This window comes from Parus major, chromosome 5 (assembly GCF_001522545.3).
Source record: "Parus major isolate Abel chromosome 5, Parus_major1.1, whole genome shotgun sequence".
In the NCBI taxonomy this organism is placed as follows: Eukaryota; Metazoa; Chordata; class Aves; order Passeriformes; family Paridae; genus Parus; species Parus major.
The window spans coordinates 11,632,156-11,644,979 of record NC_031774.1 but is presented as its reverse complement, the minus strand read 5'-3'; the positions used below and the strand labels follow the sequence as shown (position 1 = coordinate 11,644,979).

At 43.4% G+C, this 12,824-nt stretch overlaps 1 protein-coding gene across 3 annotated transcripts in view; it reads left to right on the top strand.

Annotated features, from left to right (window-relative positions):
* The first annotated feature begins 4,196 nt into the window (after positions 1-4,196).
* Positions 4,197-12,824, top strand: part of NAV2 (neuron navigator 2) — a 208,309-nt gene continuing 199,681 nt past the window's right edge. For all 3 annotated transcript variants that reach the window (XM_015630835.2, XM_015630834.2, XM_015630833.3), the window contains exon 1: positions 4,197-5,334. In XM_015630835.2, coding sequence (XP_015486321.1) covers positions 5,077-5,334 — 258 coding nt within the window. In that variant the 5' untranslated portion in view covers positions 4,197-5,076. The remainder of the gene's footprint in view (positions 5,335-12,824) is intronic.

The window sequence follows — 12,824 nt, the reverse complement described above, 5'->3', positions numbered from 1 at the left end:
CTCAACACCAGAGTCTTGGTACTTGAGTTGACACTCATGCTGAGCAGCCACAGTAGTGGCTAGTAAGTCCAAAGCAGTGATACTCTCTGAGCTTCAAAATCAGCTGTGTAAGCCAAATCAATAGGGTTTATTGTGGTTTCATTGTGGGGTGGTTTTTTGTGTTTTTTGTTTGTTTTGGGGGTTTTTGTTTGTTTTTGTTTTGTTTTTTGGGTTTTTTTCCTAACAAGGAAGTAAAGTGCTTGTTTATAGCATTTTTCCTTCTATATTCCCCCATTTGGGGAGTGGGTGGATGCTCCCTGGACTACAGGCAGATAAGGAGGGGATGTTGTGGCTATTCAGGCAAAGATACTCAGACTTAAAGCTGCAAGGGAATTTCTTCTAGTCAGAGGCTTACCCAACATTTCTGGGAATTAATGAAGCTCTTGTATTTTGTTTAGATAATTTGCCTCCTTTTTAAGGTTACTTACGCCTAGCTTAGACACAGAAACTTGGATGATTCAAAACAGAGAAGTGAAAACTGGTTGGGTCTTTCAAAAAAGATATGAGAGAGGTTCCCAGATCCTTTTGACTATCCAAGAGAAGTAGTGTTTCCCTGAGAATCAGGCCTTTCAATATTTTCATAATTTCTAGCCACTTTCCCAGGAAAGTAACTATGAACATAGGTGTTTATACATTCCATTAAAGATATGCCTTTTGATGGACGTCTCTCACGGCCAGTGTGGTTGGGAAGGTGGTAACCTGACTATCCAATCCATGGTAATTGTCAAAAACCTATAAATACTGAAAGAACAAATAAACTTCTCTTCTTTTTTCATCTCACTTTGAGCTGCATCTGTGTGAATCATGTAATGTCCGACAGTGACAAAGTAGTTTCTTTTAAAAATCCTAGCCTTAAAAACAGATAAAAATAAATTTATTAAACAATAACAACAACAAGAACAACCCAAAACCAAACCAAAACAAAAAATCCAGACAACCCAAAAACTAATCACTTCCAAAGACAGACCAAAATTGATGTTGCCAGTCTTTGCAGATAAAACCTGTAATGTGATGTAATTTATGATCTCATAGTGTGACTGCACTGCCATTGGATACAGCAGCTTGCATTTCAATGCCATTATGCTGTGCTGTTTAAATATATAAAGCAAAATATGTATAACATAAAAACTCTCCCAGGGTTTAGATGACAAGGAATTCTTAGAAGCAAAATGAATCCATGAGAGAAGCAGTAATTCTAGGTCTTCAAATGCATTATTAGGAATTCACATTAAGGTTTGATGTAGAATGTGTCCATTTCACTGATTTGACAAAATTTGACAAAAAATCCTGATTTGTCAGGATCACAGACTGAGCATATTCAGAAGAAATCATCTTCAGTAGGCAGGACTACACACTGAGAAATTAATAAGATTCCTTTAAGTGTCCAGAGAAACTGTGGAATATTCAGTCCTCCATCTTCAAAGGAGCAGATTCTATAATTGCTAAGGGAGCAATGAAAGGAATCCTTTTACTTTGGTCAGATTAACTTTTTGACTGTTTTGGTATCCTGCACCCTAGCCAGTTTTCCAGGAGGAAAACAGAACAACAAAAACTGGCAAGTTGGGTGCAGACGGGGTTGGTGGCCTGAACCTCATAGAACATCTAAGTGAAGAACAGAACATGAAGCTTTTAAATATGGCTATATTTTATTACAGACCTAAAATTAGCCTTGTTGTCAGGTCTGGATCTTTTTCAGGATGTCCATGCTGGAGCCCAACCTTCTCTTAGACATCAGGGCTGAGTTCTTGGCATAGAACGATGGAAGAGGTGTTGGAGCATTTGACATATTTCTGCTCCAAGGACTACTAGTCCTCTCAGACGGTAAATTTACATTCTTTATCAAATTGCAGGGCACTGAAATGTTCTATATAGCTCTGTTTAAGCTGACATTGTGCATGGTTTTGACAGAACATTAGAAGGTTTGTCTTGGTGAGACGGATGAAGAGAGATGTGTGCTTTCCCATCTGGAATTGGTAGATAAAGAGACTGAGGTGAAAGCAGTTACTTAAAAAAAACCAGCTACCATAAAATTTACCCCTTTGTAGTTACCACAAAACAGCCTGCAGAACTAGTACATGTGAAAGCAAATGTGCTGAAAAATCCCAGCAACAGCCAGAACTCAACATGTGAGCTTTATGTGTACTGCGGGAACTTGAATTACCTTTTACACTGCAATGCTGAGGAAGAATAGTACTTGATAATAAGCAGAACACAATTTTTGATTTAAGTTTTTAGCTCTGCCACTTAGACACTGTGTAACCTTGGGTAAGTCATTGAAGATTACATATGCAGAAAGATCCAGAAATGCTGTCTTCATCCTGGAGACACTTATAATACAATCTAAGAAATGCCTCATTTTTCTGTCTGTAAGAGTCTCAGATCTAAAAGCCTGAGGTTTGCACATTAAAAACTTCCTCAAAAGACTAGGTGTTAAATAGGCAGGTCCCAGCTCCCCTTCTCATGAGTGATTGAGCATGACTGAGCCTTCCCTTCCCCAAGCACTGCTCACAGCCTGGATGGGGCAGGGGCAATGGGGTTGGGGTTCCTCTGTCCTGCTGAGTCACTTTACCCTGCGTGTATTTCAAATATTTCAAGTGTAGGTTTATTGCTTCTCTGGATGCCCCATCCCTGGAAGTGTTCAAGGCTTGGTTGGATGGGGCTTTCAGCAACCTGGACTACTGGAAGGTGTTCCTGCCCATGGCAGGGGGTTTGGAATTTTTAATCTTTAAGATCCCTTCCAAACCAAGCCACTCTCTACTTGCTGGGATCACTCTTGTCCTTGCCACCCAGTCAGTGATTTAGGGGTTCAGTATTTGGGGAGTGGATGAGGTGGGAATAAGGAGCTGAAGGAAGAGGCCCTACCATGGAAATAAAGCAATTAACTGGAACTGTGATGATGATTTGATTTAAATGCACCTTTTCCTTCCATGTCTCATGTTGGTTTTGTGAATGTTAATCTGAGGCATCCTCCTGTAATCCTATAAGTATTCTGTAATCATAGAATAGTTAAGGTTGGAAAAGACCTCCAAGATCATCAAATCAAACTGTTAATCCAGCACTGCTATATTACAACTAAACCATGTCCCCAAGTATCATATCCATGTGTTTTGTGAACACATCCCTGAGCAGCCTGTTCCAATGCCTGGCAATCTTTCCAGTGAAGGAATTTTTTCTAATACCCAATCTGAATCTCCCTGAGCACAACTTGAGGCCATTTCCTCTCCTCCTGTCACTTGCGGCGTGGGAGCAGAGCCCAGCTCCCACCTGACTACAGTCTCCTCCCAGGGAGCTGCAGAGAGCCAGAGGGTCCTCCCTGAGCATTATTTTCTCCAGGCTGAGCCCCCCCAGCTGCTTCTCAACAGACTTGTGCTCCATTCCCAGCTTCATTCTCCTGTCTGGACTCACTCCAGCCCCTCAATGTCTTTCTTGTAGTGAGGGCTAAGTCAAAGCCTTTGCTTGCCTTTACAGACCAGCTGAAAACTGGGCACTGTATGTCCTGGTGATGAGCCCGCTCCATGCAGTCTGAAGGCATCGCTTGGTGCCTTGATTCGCACACTGATAATCTTGCACTGTCTAGGATGGTGCAGGTGTGCGCAGGAAGAGGAATATATGCACTGAAATGTGTCAGGATGAACAGGAATGAGGGATCCGAGGGTTGTAATGGATCCTGGCATCCAGCGAGCAGCGTGAGGAGGAACCCACGACACTGAAAGCCTCCCCAAAGCCAAGTGTTGCTATAATAGGGCCGGATTACTCACTCTGCTTATTCAAATTCCTGTTTTTGCTGGCAGCGGGAGTTTTTCCCGAAGAGCCACGAACAATGAGTCACCTCCAGGTGTTTTGATTTGAAAATTTTTATTTTTATTTTTTTTCAAATTTCAAAAAAAAACCGGTTCACGGCTCCCTCCGTGCCGCGCCCCCGGAGCATCCCTCCAGGCCCCTGTACCCGCCGCGGGAGCCGAGGCCGCTCCTCCCCCTGCGGAGAGAGGGAGCGATTTCTTGGTTATTTTTTTATTTTTTTTGTTCCTGCTCGGAGCGGGTAGGACCAATCCAGGGCCCGCCCTGCCCACTCGGAGCCGGGCAGCCGCCGCCTCCCGCCCGGCTGGTCCCGGCCCCCCCGGGATGCGCCGAGCCGCGCCGGGCGGGAGCCCGCTCCACTGCGGGAGGGAACGTGAGCTGCCGGCTGTTTTCTCTTCCCTCTCGCAGCTGAATCGCTTTTCTTTTTAATTTTTCTTTTTCCTCACCCCCTCCAGGTTTTTATGCTTAGCACTGGGGGAGCCGGGAAATTTTGTGGCCACTGGCATATTTTGATTTAAAAATCGCTGTCAGTGGACATTTCTCCTTCTGCTCCGGCATCGTTGTCCTGTTCACAGCTATTTAGGCTTAAGAAGCTTGAGTCTCTAAGGCTTGTATCCAAGGGCATCAGTCATTAACACACTGAGCTACATCTGCTTCTTGGCTAAGACCGAAGAAAGACATCTTAAACTGGAAATCCTGCTCGCTCACTCTAGTGTGTACGGAAGGGGAAGCATATGCAGCAGGTTCTTTTTTTTTGTTGTTTTGTTTTGTTCTTTTTTTTTTTTTTTTTTTCTTTCCCCAAAGGCTGCCTCATTTTGGAGATGCAGTGACAAGATAATGGAGTGAAAGTCTCTAATTTCCAGGCAAGAAAATTGCAGGAGTCAGTGAAAGGAAGGAGCAAGTTACATAGCAGAAACACGAAAGAGGACAGTAGTAAAGAACTGAAAATAAAATCAGAGGAAACAGGTGGAAGGCTGGCATAAAGCTGGGAGATATTTTAGACTGAAACTGGTGTGGTTTTCTCTCTTTTTTTCTTTTTTCCTTTCCCTTTTTTAAAAGTTTTTTTTAAAATTGGTTTTATTGTTGATTTTAAAATATAAGCTGATTCTGGAGATCTCTGCAGTAACCAGGCTGCTTTAGAGTAGAACAGCTTCCCCAACGTGTCATTTTCTCTCTCCCTGCCTGCTGTCTGCTGTTGCTGCTGCTGACAGAAACGTGTTAGGAAAGCAGAAAGAGAAAATGCCAGCCATCCTGGTGGCCTCCAAAATGAAATCGGGACTACCTAAACCCGTACACAGCGCTGCTCCAATCCTGCATGTCCCAACGGCCAGGACCATCCCACAGCCCTGTTACCTGAAGTTTGGGAGCAAGGTGGAGGTAACGAAGCCATTGTATTCCAGCCAGATTCCTCTCAAATCTTCCAATGGACAAGAAAACACAGGAGATGGCCTCCCAGCAAGGAAGAGTAGCTCAGTAGAAAATGGATTTGACACACAGGTTAGCCAAATTCTGGGGAGGTGTATGTAAGAATTTATTTCTGTGTGGATAGTGTGCAGCAGGTTTTCTGGGGTAAATAGCACTGCAGGAAGGAATGTGCATGTGTGTGTATGTGCCAACATCTGTCTGCAGTGGTGGGATGTTTTATATTCCACACAGTAGCATGTATAATTCTGTCAGCATGATGGAGCTGATGGTGGGGTGCTGAGGGATGGGGCTGTGTGTGCTGCTTGCCTGTGCTGCCTTCTCCGTCACCTCTGCTTGAACTTGAAGGGATTTACTGGAGGGAGATGGTAGAGATGTTGTTTGTGGGGTATGTTCTTTGTGTGCTTTCTGTAGGTGCTAAGTCTAAGGGCTGGCTTGTGTGCCTGGGCTGGGGGAGGATTGCTGGTTGTCGTGAATGTGTTTTGTGTTCAGTCATGTACAGTACCAGAGCACTAGTTGTGTGAATGTTCTGTGTTTGTAGCTGTGTGGGGAGTGAATGGGAGGCAGTGCTTGATGCTAGATTACGATATTCATGTCATTCAGTGCAGCTAAATTAAACAGATTATGTAGGAAATGAACACTTAAGGAGAATTGCCTGTATAATGCTATATGTGCATGACATCATAGATGCCGCACATCATCAAAAGACACATTTTAGGTTTTCCTTTCATCTGTGTCAGTCTTCTAATGTATTTTTATGTATGCCACTTGCTGTAAAAGGAAGAGAAATGCCCATTCCTCAGCTGGTTTAATTCTGTGGGCAGGGTGAGGTTGTCAGCATGGCTGGGGCTGCCATGCCCCGGTAAGCTCTGCAGCAGCGTGGGCATAGCATGTGTGTTACCGTGCTACGGAGGGAACAGAGCAGATGGGCTGCTGCAGCAAGCACAATTGCTGTACAGCCCTGTGATGTATTTTGGCAACAGCCATATACATTACATGCTGCTTCTGCCAGTGTCTGAGCCTGGTGGAAGGTGATACCATTATGCTGAGAGGGAAGTGATGAGAGATACCTGCTTTTTCTTTCTTTGAGGAATAATGGATCATCCCTACCACCTAGATTCTGAAATCTGTGGCCTGGTAACCCTATTCCCTTCAGACAAGTGCCTCCTGACTGGGCATGTTTGACCGCGTGCCCTGATTTCAGGATATGCTGCACTTTTGTTGCTGGTAGACAGGGTGACGTATTGGGCTGCTCAGGCCAGACAGATAGGACTGGAGCAGCTCCTGAGGGACTGAGAGCAGGAAAAGGACACAGACAAGCATTGATGCAGGGTAGTGGTAGCAGACAGACCAACCTGTGCAGCACATCTTGCCCTTACAAGAGAATCAAGTGCTCTCTCTCACTTGTGCCTGACTGTCCTTCTGATCATGAAACATCAGCAAAATCTCATTATCTGCTGCCCTTTCTCTCACACATGCCATGGTTTTTCTGCATGGAAATCTACATTGCTGAAAAAGGGGTTATTCAGAAATAGTTTCTTATCTTGTAACAGATTTTGCTCTCTGTGATCTGCCAATGGGAGCCATTTGCAGCAGTAAGAGCAACACTATGGTGGTTTTAACCCTTAGAAGGATATGGAACAAACCCCAGTTTTTGTAGCCTGATGATGAAAGGATCTTGATGCTAACTTGTTATACCTGAACGGGGAGTGATTTTGGCTAAAGAAATGTCAGATAATTTTACATTTTTAGTTACTTTAGCAGCAAGAGAAATCTTAAGCTTTGCATTCTTAGTAACCTCCTCTGGCTGGCAGTCTGAGCAGATGACCAGCACCTTTTAAGGTGTGAACCAGTGAAGCTTTTTTCATTATCTATTATCTTGAATAAACACAGTCATTTTTTGTTGTTCTTATTTATCCAGCTTTGATCTTTCTGCCCACAAAAGCATGCAACGTTTTGCCATTCAGCGTGGTCATTTGGAATGCCAGTCTGTATCTAGAGGGAGATTTTTCCAGATGTGTTATATCAAAGGCATTGTTGTTTCCTTTTCCTATTGTTCCTCCCTGCCAAGGGAGGAGGAACAGGATGGATGGACAGCTGCCAGGTGATATGTCAGCAGCTGAAGCACTTTTATCTTGGAAGACCTTCAGGTGCATTCAGGTCTAGAAGTGCTTTCTGTTAATAAGCCTGGTAAGATTTAGTTTTGGACATTTCACCCGTCTGAATGCCTTGAGAATCTGAGAGTGATCACTTTGCTTCTCTGGGTGGTTTATCTGAAGTGTTAATATGACCCTCACTGTTTTACTGGACAGGTACCTGGTATCACATGTTAGGGAGGGAAGTTATATTCTTACAGTAGAATTTAGTTTAGATCCACAAGCTGGATCAATGCCTAGTATTTTGGCTCCTATCACTGAAGATCATGGTCCCTATGCAGAATTTTTAGCCCACAAGGAAGGACATCCTTCAGTGTGGGTGGAGGGAGAATGAGAGAGTGATTGTGTCACTTGGACCAATTCTCTTGGTTCTGGGAGTATTTCAGGAAGTTGTTCTTAATCTCATTGAAGTGGGTCATTTTTGCAATACATAATACCAAATTTAGTGACTTACTTGACTGAATTATTGACTGAATTATTCTGGACAAGAGGTTGTGTTCTGGACTAGAGCATAGTCCAGAAGCTGCCGTGTTCTCATGCTGGGTTACCATGTTTCAAGCCACTTACACACCAGTGCAAAGCTTCATGAGCTTTTTTGGTGCCAGGTGGTACCTTTCTAGAACCTGATTCTTCAGAGAACAGGAGCAGTGCAGGTGATACTCATTTATGTACCAATTTTTTTAAAAAAACTATTTTAAAAAAAAATCAAGATGTCCCACTCACAAATGTGGTATCAGTGAAAACTTCTAAATGTTTTGCTACTTTTGTTCTTCTTGATATGGTTTTACGTGTGTTAGCTGGATTTTACAGTAACTGGAAGTTTTCTGCGTTAAGGTCTTATAAGGCAGTGTGTTTTTTAACATGTTGTGCAGTTTATAAAAAGCATACTTCAGAGTATTTCAGACACACTTTCCAAAGAAAGGTCTGAGGGTTTTAGCATCAAGCCCATTGTAAATGCTAGTCAGAAATCTTAGGCTGACGAATCACAGCAGTATCATTCTTATTTTACTGTTACTGATATACACACTCTATTTTTCCATATTATATCCCCTGTGTTGTGCACAACAGTATCCAACTATAGCACTGGTACTTATTTTGTCTAATTTGAAAACACCGCCAAGAAATTGTACTACACGTATTTAGAGAGAATTGTTTTGGAAATATTTAACTTTGTTACCAGAGAAACTTCTGTTTAGTAGATAGCATGATTTTGATCTCTCATCTACAAAATGGTATTTCTCAGTGATTCTGAAAAAGTCATGCATTTTGATGCATTTGGCCATTAAATTTGCATTAGTTATTTAAGAAACAGGTCATTGCCAATTAGGAGTCTGTGGTCTGGTGTAATTGTTTGTGTAGATGGAAAAAGGAAGATGCCATTGCAGGCGTACAGTCTGCTGCCTTGTCATTGTGAATGTCACTGAAGGAGATAGTGAATTTAATTACTGTGTTTATTGCTGCTGTGTTGTATTGTCCAACTTCTTGATTTTTTTCTCCAGAGAATCTGAAAAATAATCACTATTTGTACCTTCAGTAACTGAAGCAGCCCTAAAGGCACCAGGACCTTACTAAATGGTTGGTTTAGCAACCCTTCCACTAAAACACTTCAAGTTAAGAGACATCTGTTTAACCTGGGTTTAAAGTATGTGTGTTCAGCAATTACCTGTAGTTGTCCTTAGTTTTTGACTGGGAGGGAAGGGGGTAGGAATTGGTATTTCTTTGCAAACTTCCTTTGCAATATTCATTTGCAAAATCAGACAGTTGCCCTCTTCTGGTGGACATGGCAAGCAGGTGCTCACTGGGTGTGTTCACCCTGACTTTTTCCCTACAGTAGGCAAAGGCTAGGATTTCTAGAATTTGTGCAACTCTCTATGCTGTCTACAGAACTCTTCCATTTCCCTAGACCACTTTTTTTTTTCTTTTTTAATAATTCAGTTTAAAACTGGTTAGATAACATTGTCTGAAATCAAGCTACCTCAGTCAGCTAGATTTTTCTTCATATTGCTTTCCCAGTTTGTGAAGATCTTGTTGCATTGGGCAGCCTGGATCTGAGGTGGGCTAGTACTCGGGTGTTCTAGATGTCCTTATTTTCCAGTCGTACACTAGATTTTTCACCTAGTGATTCTTCCCTAGTTTGTCAAGATCATCTACATCTCGGGTGTGCTCCAAAAGCATTTGCCACACCTGTTGAGGTTGAAAACATCTCTGTTTTTTTCCTCATTGCCCATTCTGTAGTCCAAGTGTGGAAGCTCTGTTACAACTACGTGACATATTCCCAGGTTGGTGGAGCACTGCTGGCACGTTCCAGGAAGTTTTCAGTCAGCTGTGTGCTGCTTTCTGATTAACTTAATAGGTTCCTCCAGTATTTTTCCACACTTCAAATTTAAGCTCACATCAACTGTTTGATGAGACACATGTGACCCGTGATCTGTTGTGGGCTATCGGTTTCCCTTCTGTGCCTCACTGCCCTTGTGCCCATGCCATTAACAATCCAAATGAAGCCACAGTTCAGATATTAGTAATTATATTTCTGTATTTTAATTAATTTTACCAGGAGCCATTTAAACCTTCGTATCACTGTCTTGCGAATGTGAAGCTTCATAGAGAGAAAAATTAAGCATATTGCAGAGAAATTATGCCTTCCCTTTTCAAGTGCATTAGCCATTTCTGTGTGTGATACTGGTTTCACAGTTCTGATACTGAACTGATACTGCTTGCAGAAGGGATAGGGATAAAGCACATCTTTTCCTGGACCCAGTGAAAGTCAGATGAACATTGATTGGTTTCAGTGCCATTGCATGAGCTGCCTCAATGGTGTGAAATTTTGTTTTGCTATGACTGCTAATTATAAATTATGAGAAATGTGGTTAGTCATACTAATAACTTTAACATAGAAGATCACTTTTTGCAGTTGGAAGAAACCAAATGGGGTTGCATTTAGGATGTGAACAAAGTAAGAAAGCTTCATACTGAAGCTGGGAGGAGCTAAGATAAACTATAGATTTGGGCTATCCAAATACAGAAGCACAAAGTAAATAGGAAATTGGTATTAATTAACTCATTGAGAAGGCTTTAAACTAGGTTTGAAGGAGGATGCAGCTGGGCTGTCTGGAAGCAGGCACAAGGGTGGTAGGCCTGAGTTAGGGGTGAAATCAGTAGCCCAGCTGAACTACATATACTGTATTGGTGCTACATACCAATGCAGCATGAGTAACAAACAAGAGGAGCTGGCAGCCATGGTGCAACAGCAGAGCTATGATGTAGTTGCCATCATGCAAACATGGTGGAATGACTCACACAGCTGGAGTGCTGCACTGGATGGCTACATGCTCTCCAGAAGAGATAGGAAAGGGAGAAGAGGTGATGGGGACCCTTTGTGTTAGGGAGGCTTTTGACACCATAGTTTTTGAGACTAATGATGATGGAGTTGAATGCCTACGGGTATGAATTAAGGGGAAGGCCAGCAAGGCTGACATCCTACTGGATGTCTGTTATCGTCCACCCAACCAGGAAGTTAAAGTAGACAACTTATCCTATAAGCAGCTGGAGAATGCTTCAGGATCACCAGCCCTTGTTCTTGTAGGTGGTTTTAACCTACCAGACATCTGCTGGGAACTTAATACAGCAGAAAAAAGGCAGTCCAGGAAGTTTTTGGAGTGTGTGGAGGACAACTTTTTGTTGCAGCTGGTGAGCGAGCCCACCAGGGGAGGGACTATGTTAGACCTGCTGTTTGCAAATAGAGATGGGCTGGTGGGAAATGTGGTGGTTGGAAGCTGCTTGGGACACAGAGATCATGAAATTATAGAATTCCCAATATTTGGTGAAATCAGGAAGAACATAAATAAGAATTCTACACTGGACTTCAGGAGGGCAGACTTTGGCCTATTTAGGCAACTTATTCAGAGAGGTCCTTGGGAAGCAGCCCTTAAAAACAAAGGAGTTCAGGAAAGGTGGGTGTGCTTCAAAACAGAGATCTTGAGGGCACAGGAACAGACTGTCCCTGTGTGCCAAAAGATGAGTTGACGAGGCAAATGTCTAGCCTGGGTGGGCAACAAGGTTTTGCAGGAACTTAGAAATAAAAACAGGATGTGTCATCTTTGGAAAGAGAGTCAGGTCTCTCTGGGAGTATTTAAGGGAGCTGCTAGGGCATGTAGGAAAATAATTAGGGAAGCCAAAGCTCAGTTTGAACTTAAATTGGCAACTTTTGTAAAGGATAATAAAAAATGTTTTACAAATATATTAATGGTAAAAGGAAGGGTAAGACCAGTCTTTGTCCCTTATTGGATGCGGGAGGGAACTTGGTAACTGAAGATGGGGAGAAAGCAGAAGTGCTTAATGCCTTCTTTGCCTCAGTCTTTAGTGGGAAGACAGCTTGTCTTCAGGACAGCTGTCATCCTGGGTTGGTAGATGGTGTCAGGGAGCAGAGTGGTCCCCCTGTTGTCCAGGAGGAGGTTGGAGGTCTCTGTTGTCAGAGAAATACTGAGCTGCTTGGATGGTTATAAATCTATGGGCTCAGATGGGATCCATCTCAGTGTGATGAGGGAGCTGGCAGACAAGCTTACGGAGCTGCTCTGTATCCTTTACCACGAGTCCCAGCTCACTGGTGAGGTTCCAGATGACTGGAAGCTGGCCAATGTGACACCCATTCACAAAAAGGGTGGGAAGGAGGATCCTGGTAATTATAGGCCAGTTAGCCTGACCTCAGTGCCCGGTAAGGTAATGGAGCAGTTTATACTGAATGCCATCACACACCACTTACAGGTTGGCCAGGGTATCAGATCCAGCCAGCATGGGTTTAGGAGGGGTAGGTCATGTTTGACCAACTTGATCTCCATATATGACCAGATGACTCACCTGGTGGATGCAGGGAAGGCTGTGGATGTTGTCTATTTGGACTTCAGCAAGGCCTTTGACACTGTCTTCCACAGCATACTCCTGGGAAAGCTGGTAGCCCATGGCTTGGACAGGAGCACTCTTTGCTAGGTTAAGAGCTGGCCAGGCCCAGAGAGTGGTGGTGAACAGTGCTGCATCCAGCTGGCAGCTAGTCACCAGTGGTGTCCCTCGGGGTTCTGTGCTGGGGCCAGATCTGTCCAATATTTTTATTGATGACGTGGATGAGGGTATTGAGTCTTTCACTAGTAAATTTGCAGATAACACCAAGCTAGGAGCATGTGTCAATCTACTGGAAGGTAGGAGGGCTCTGCAGAGGTACCTGGAACAGTTGGATAGATGGGCAGAGTACAGTGGAATGAAGTTTACCAAGCCCAAGTGCTGAGTCCTGCATTTTGACCACAAAAAGCCCCTGCAACGTTATAGGCTGGGGATAGTGTGGCTGGACAGTGTCCAGGTGGAAATGGACCTGGGGGTACTGCTCAACAGCCGGCTGAACATGAGCCAGCAGTGTGCCCT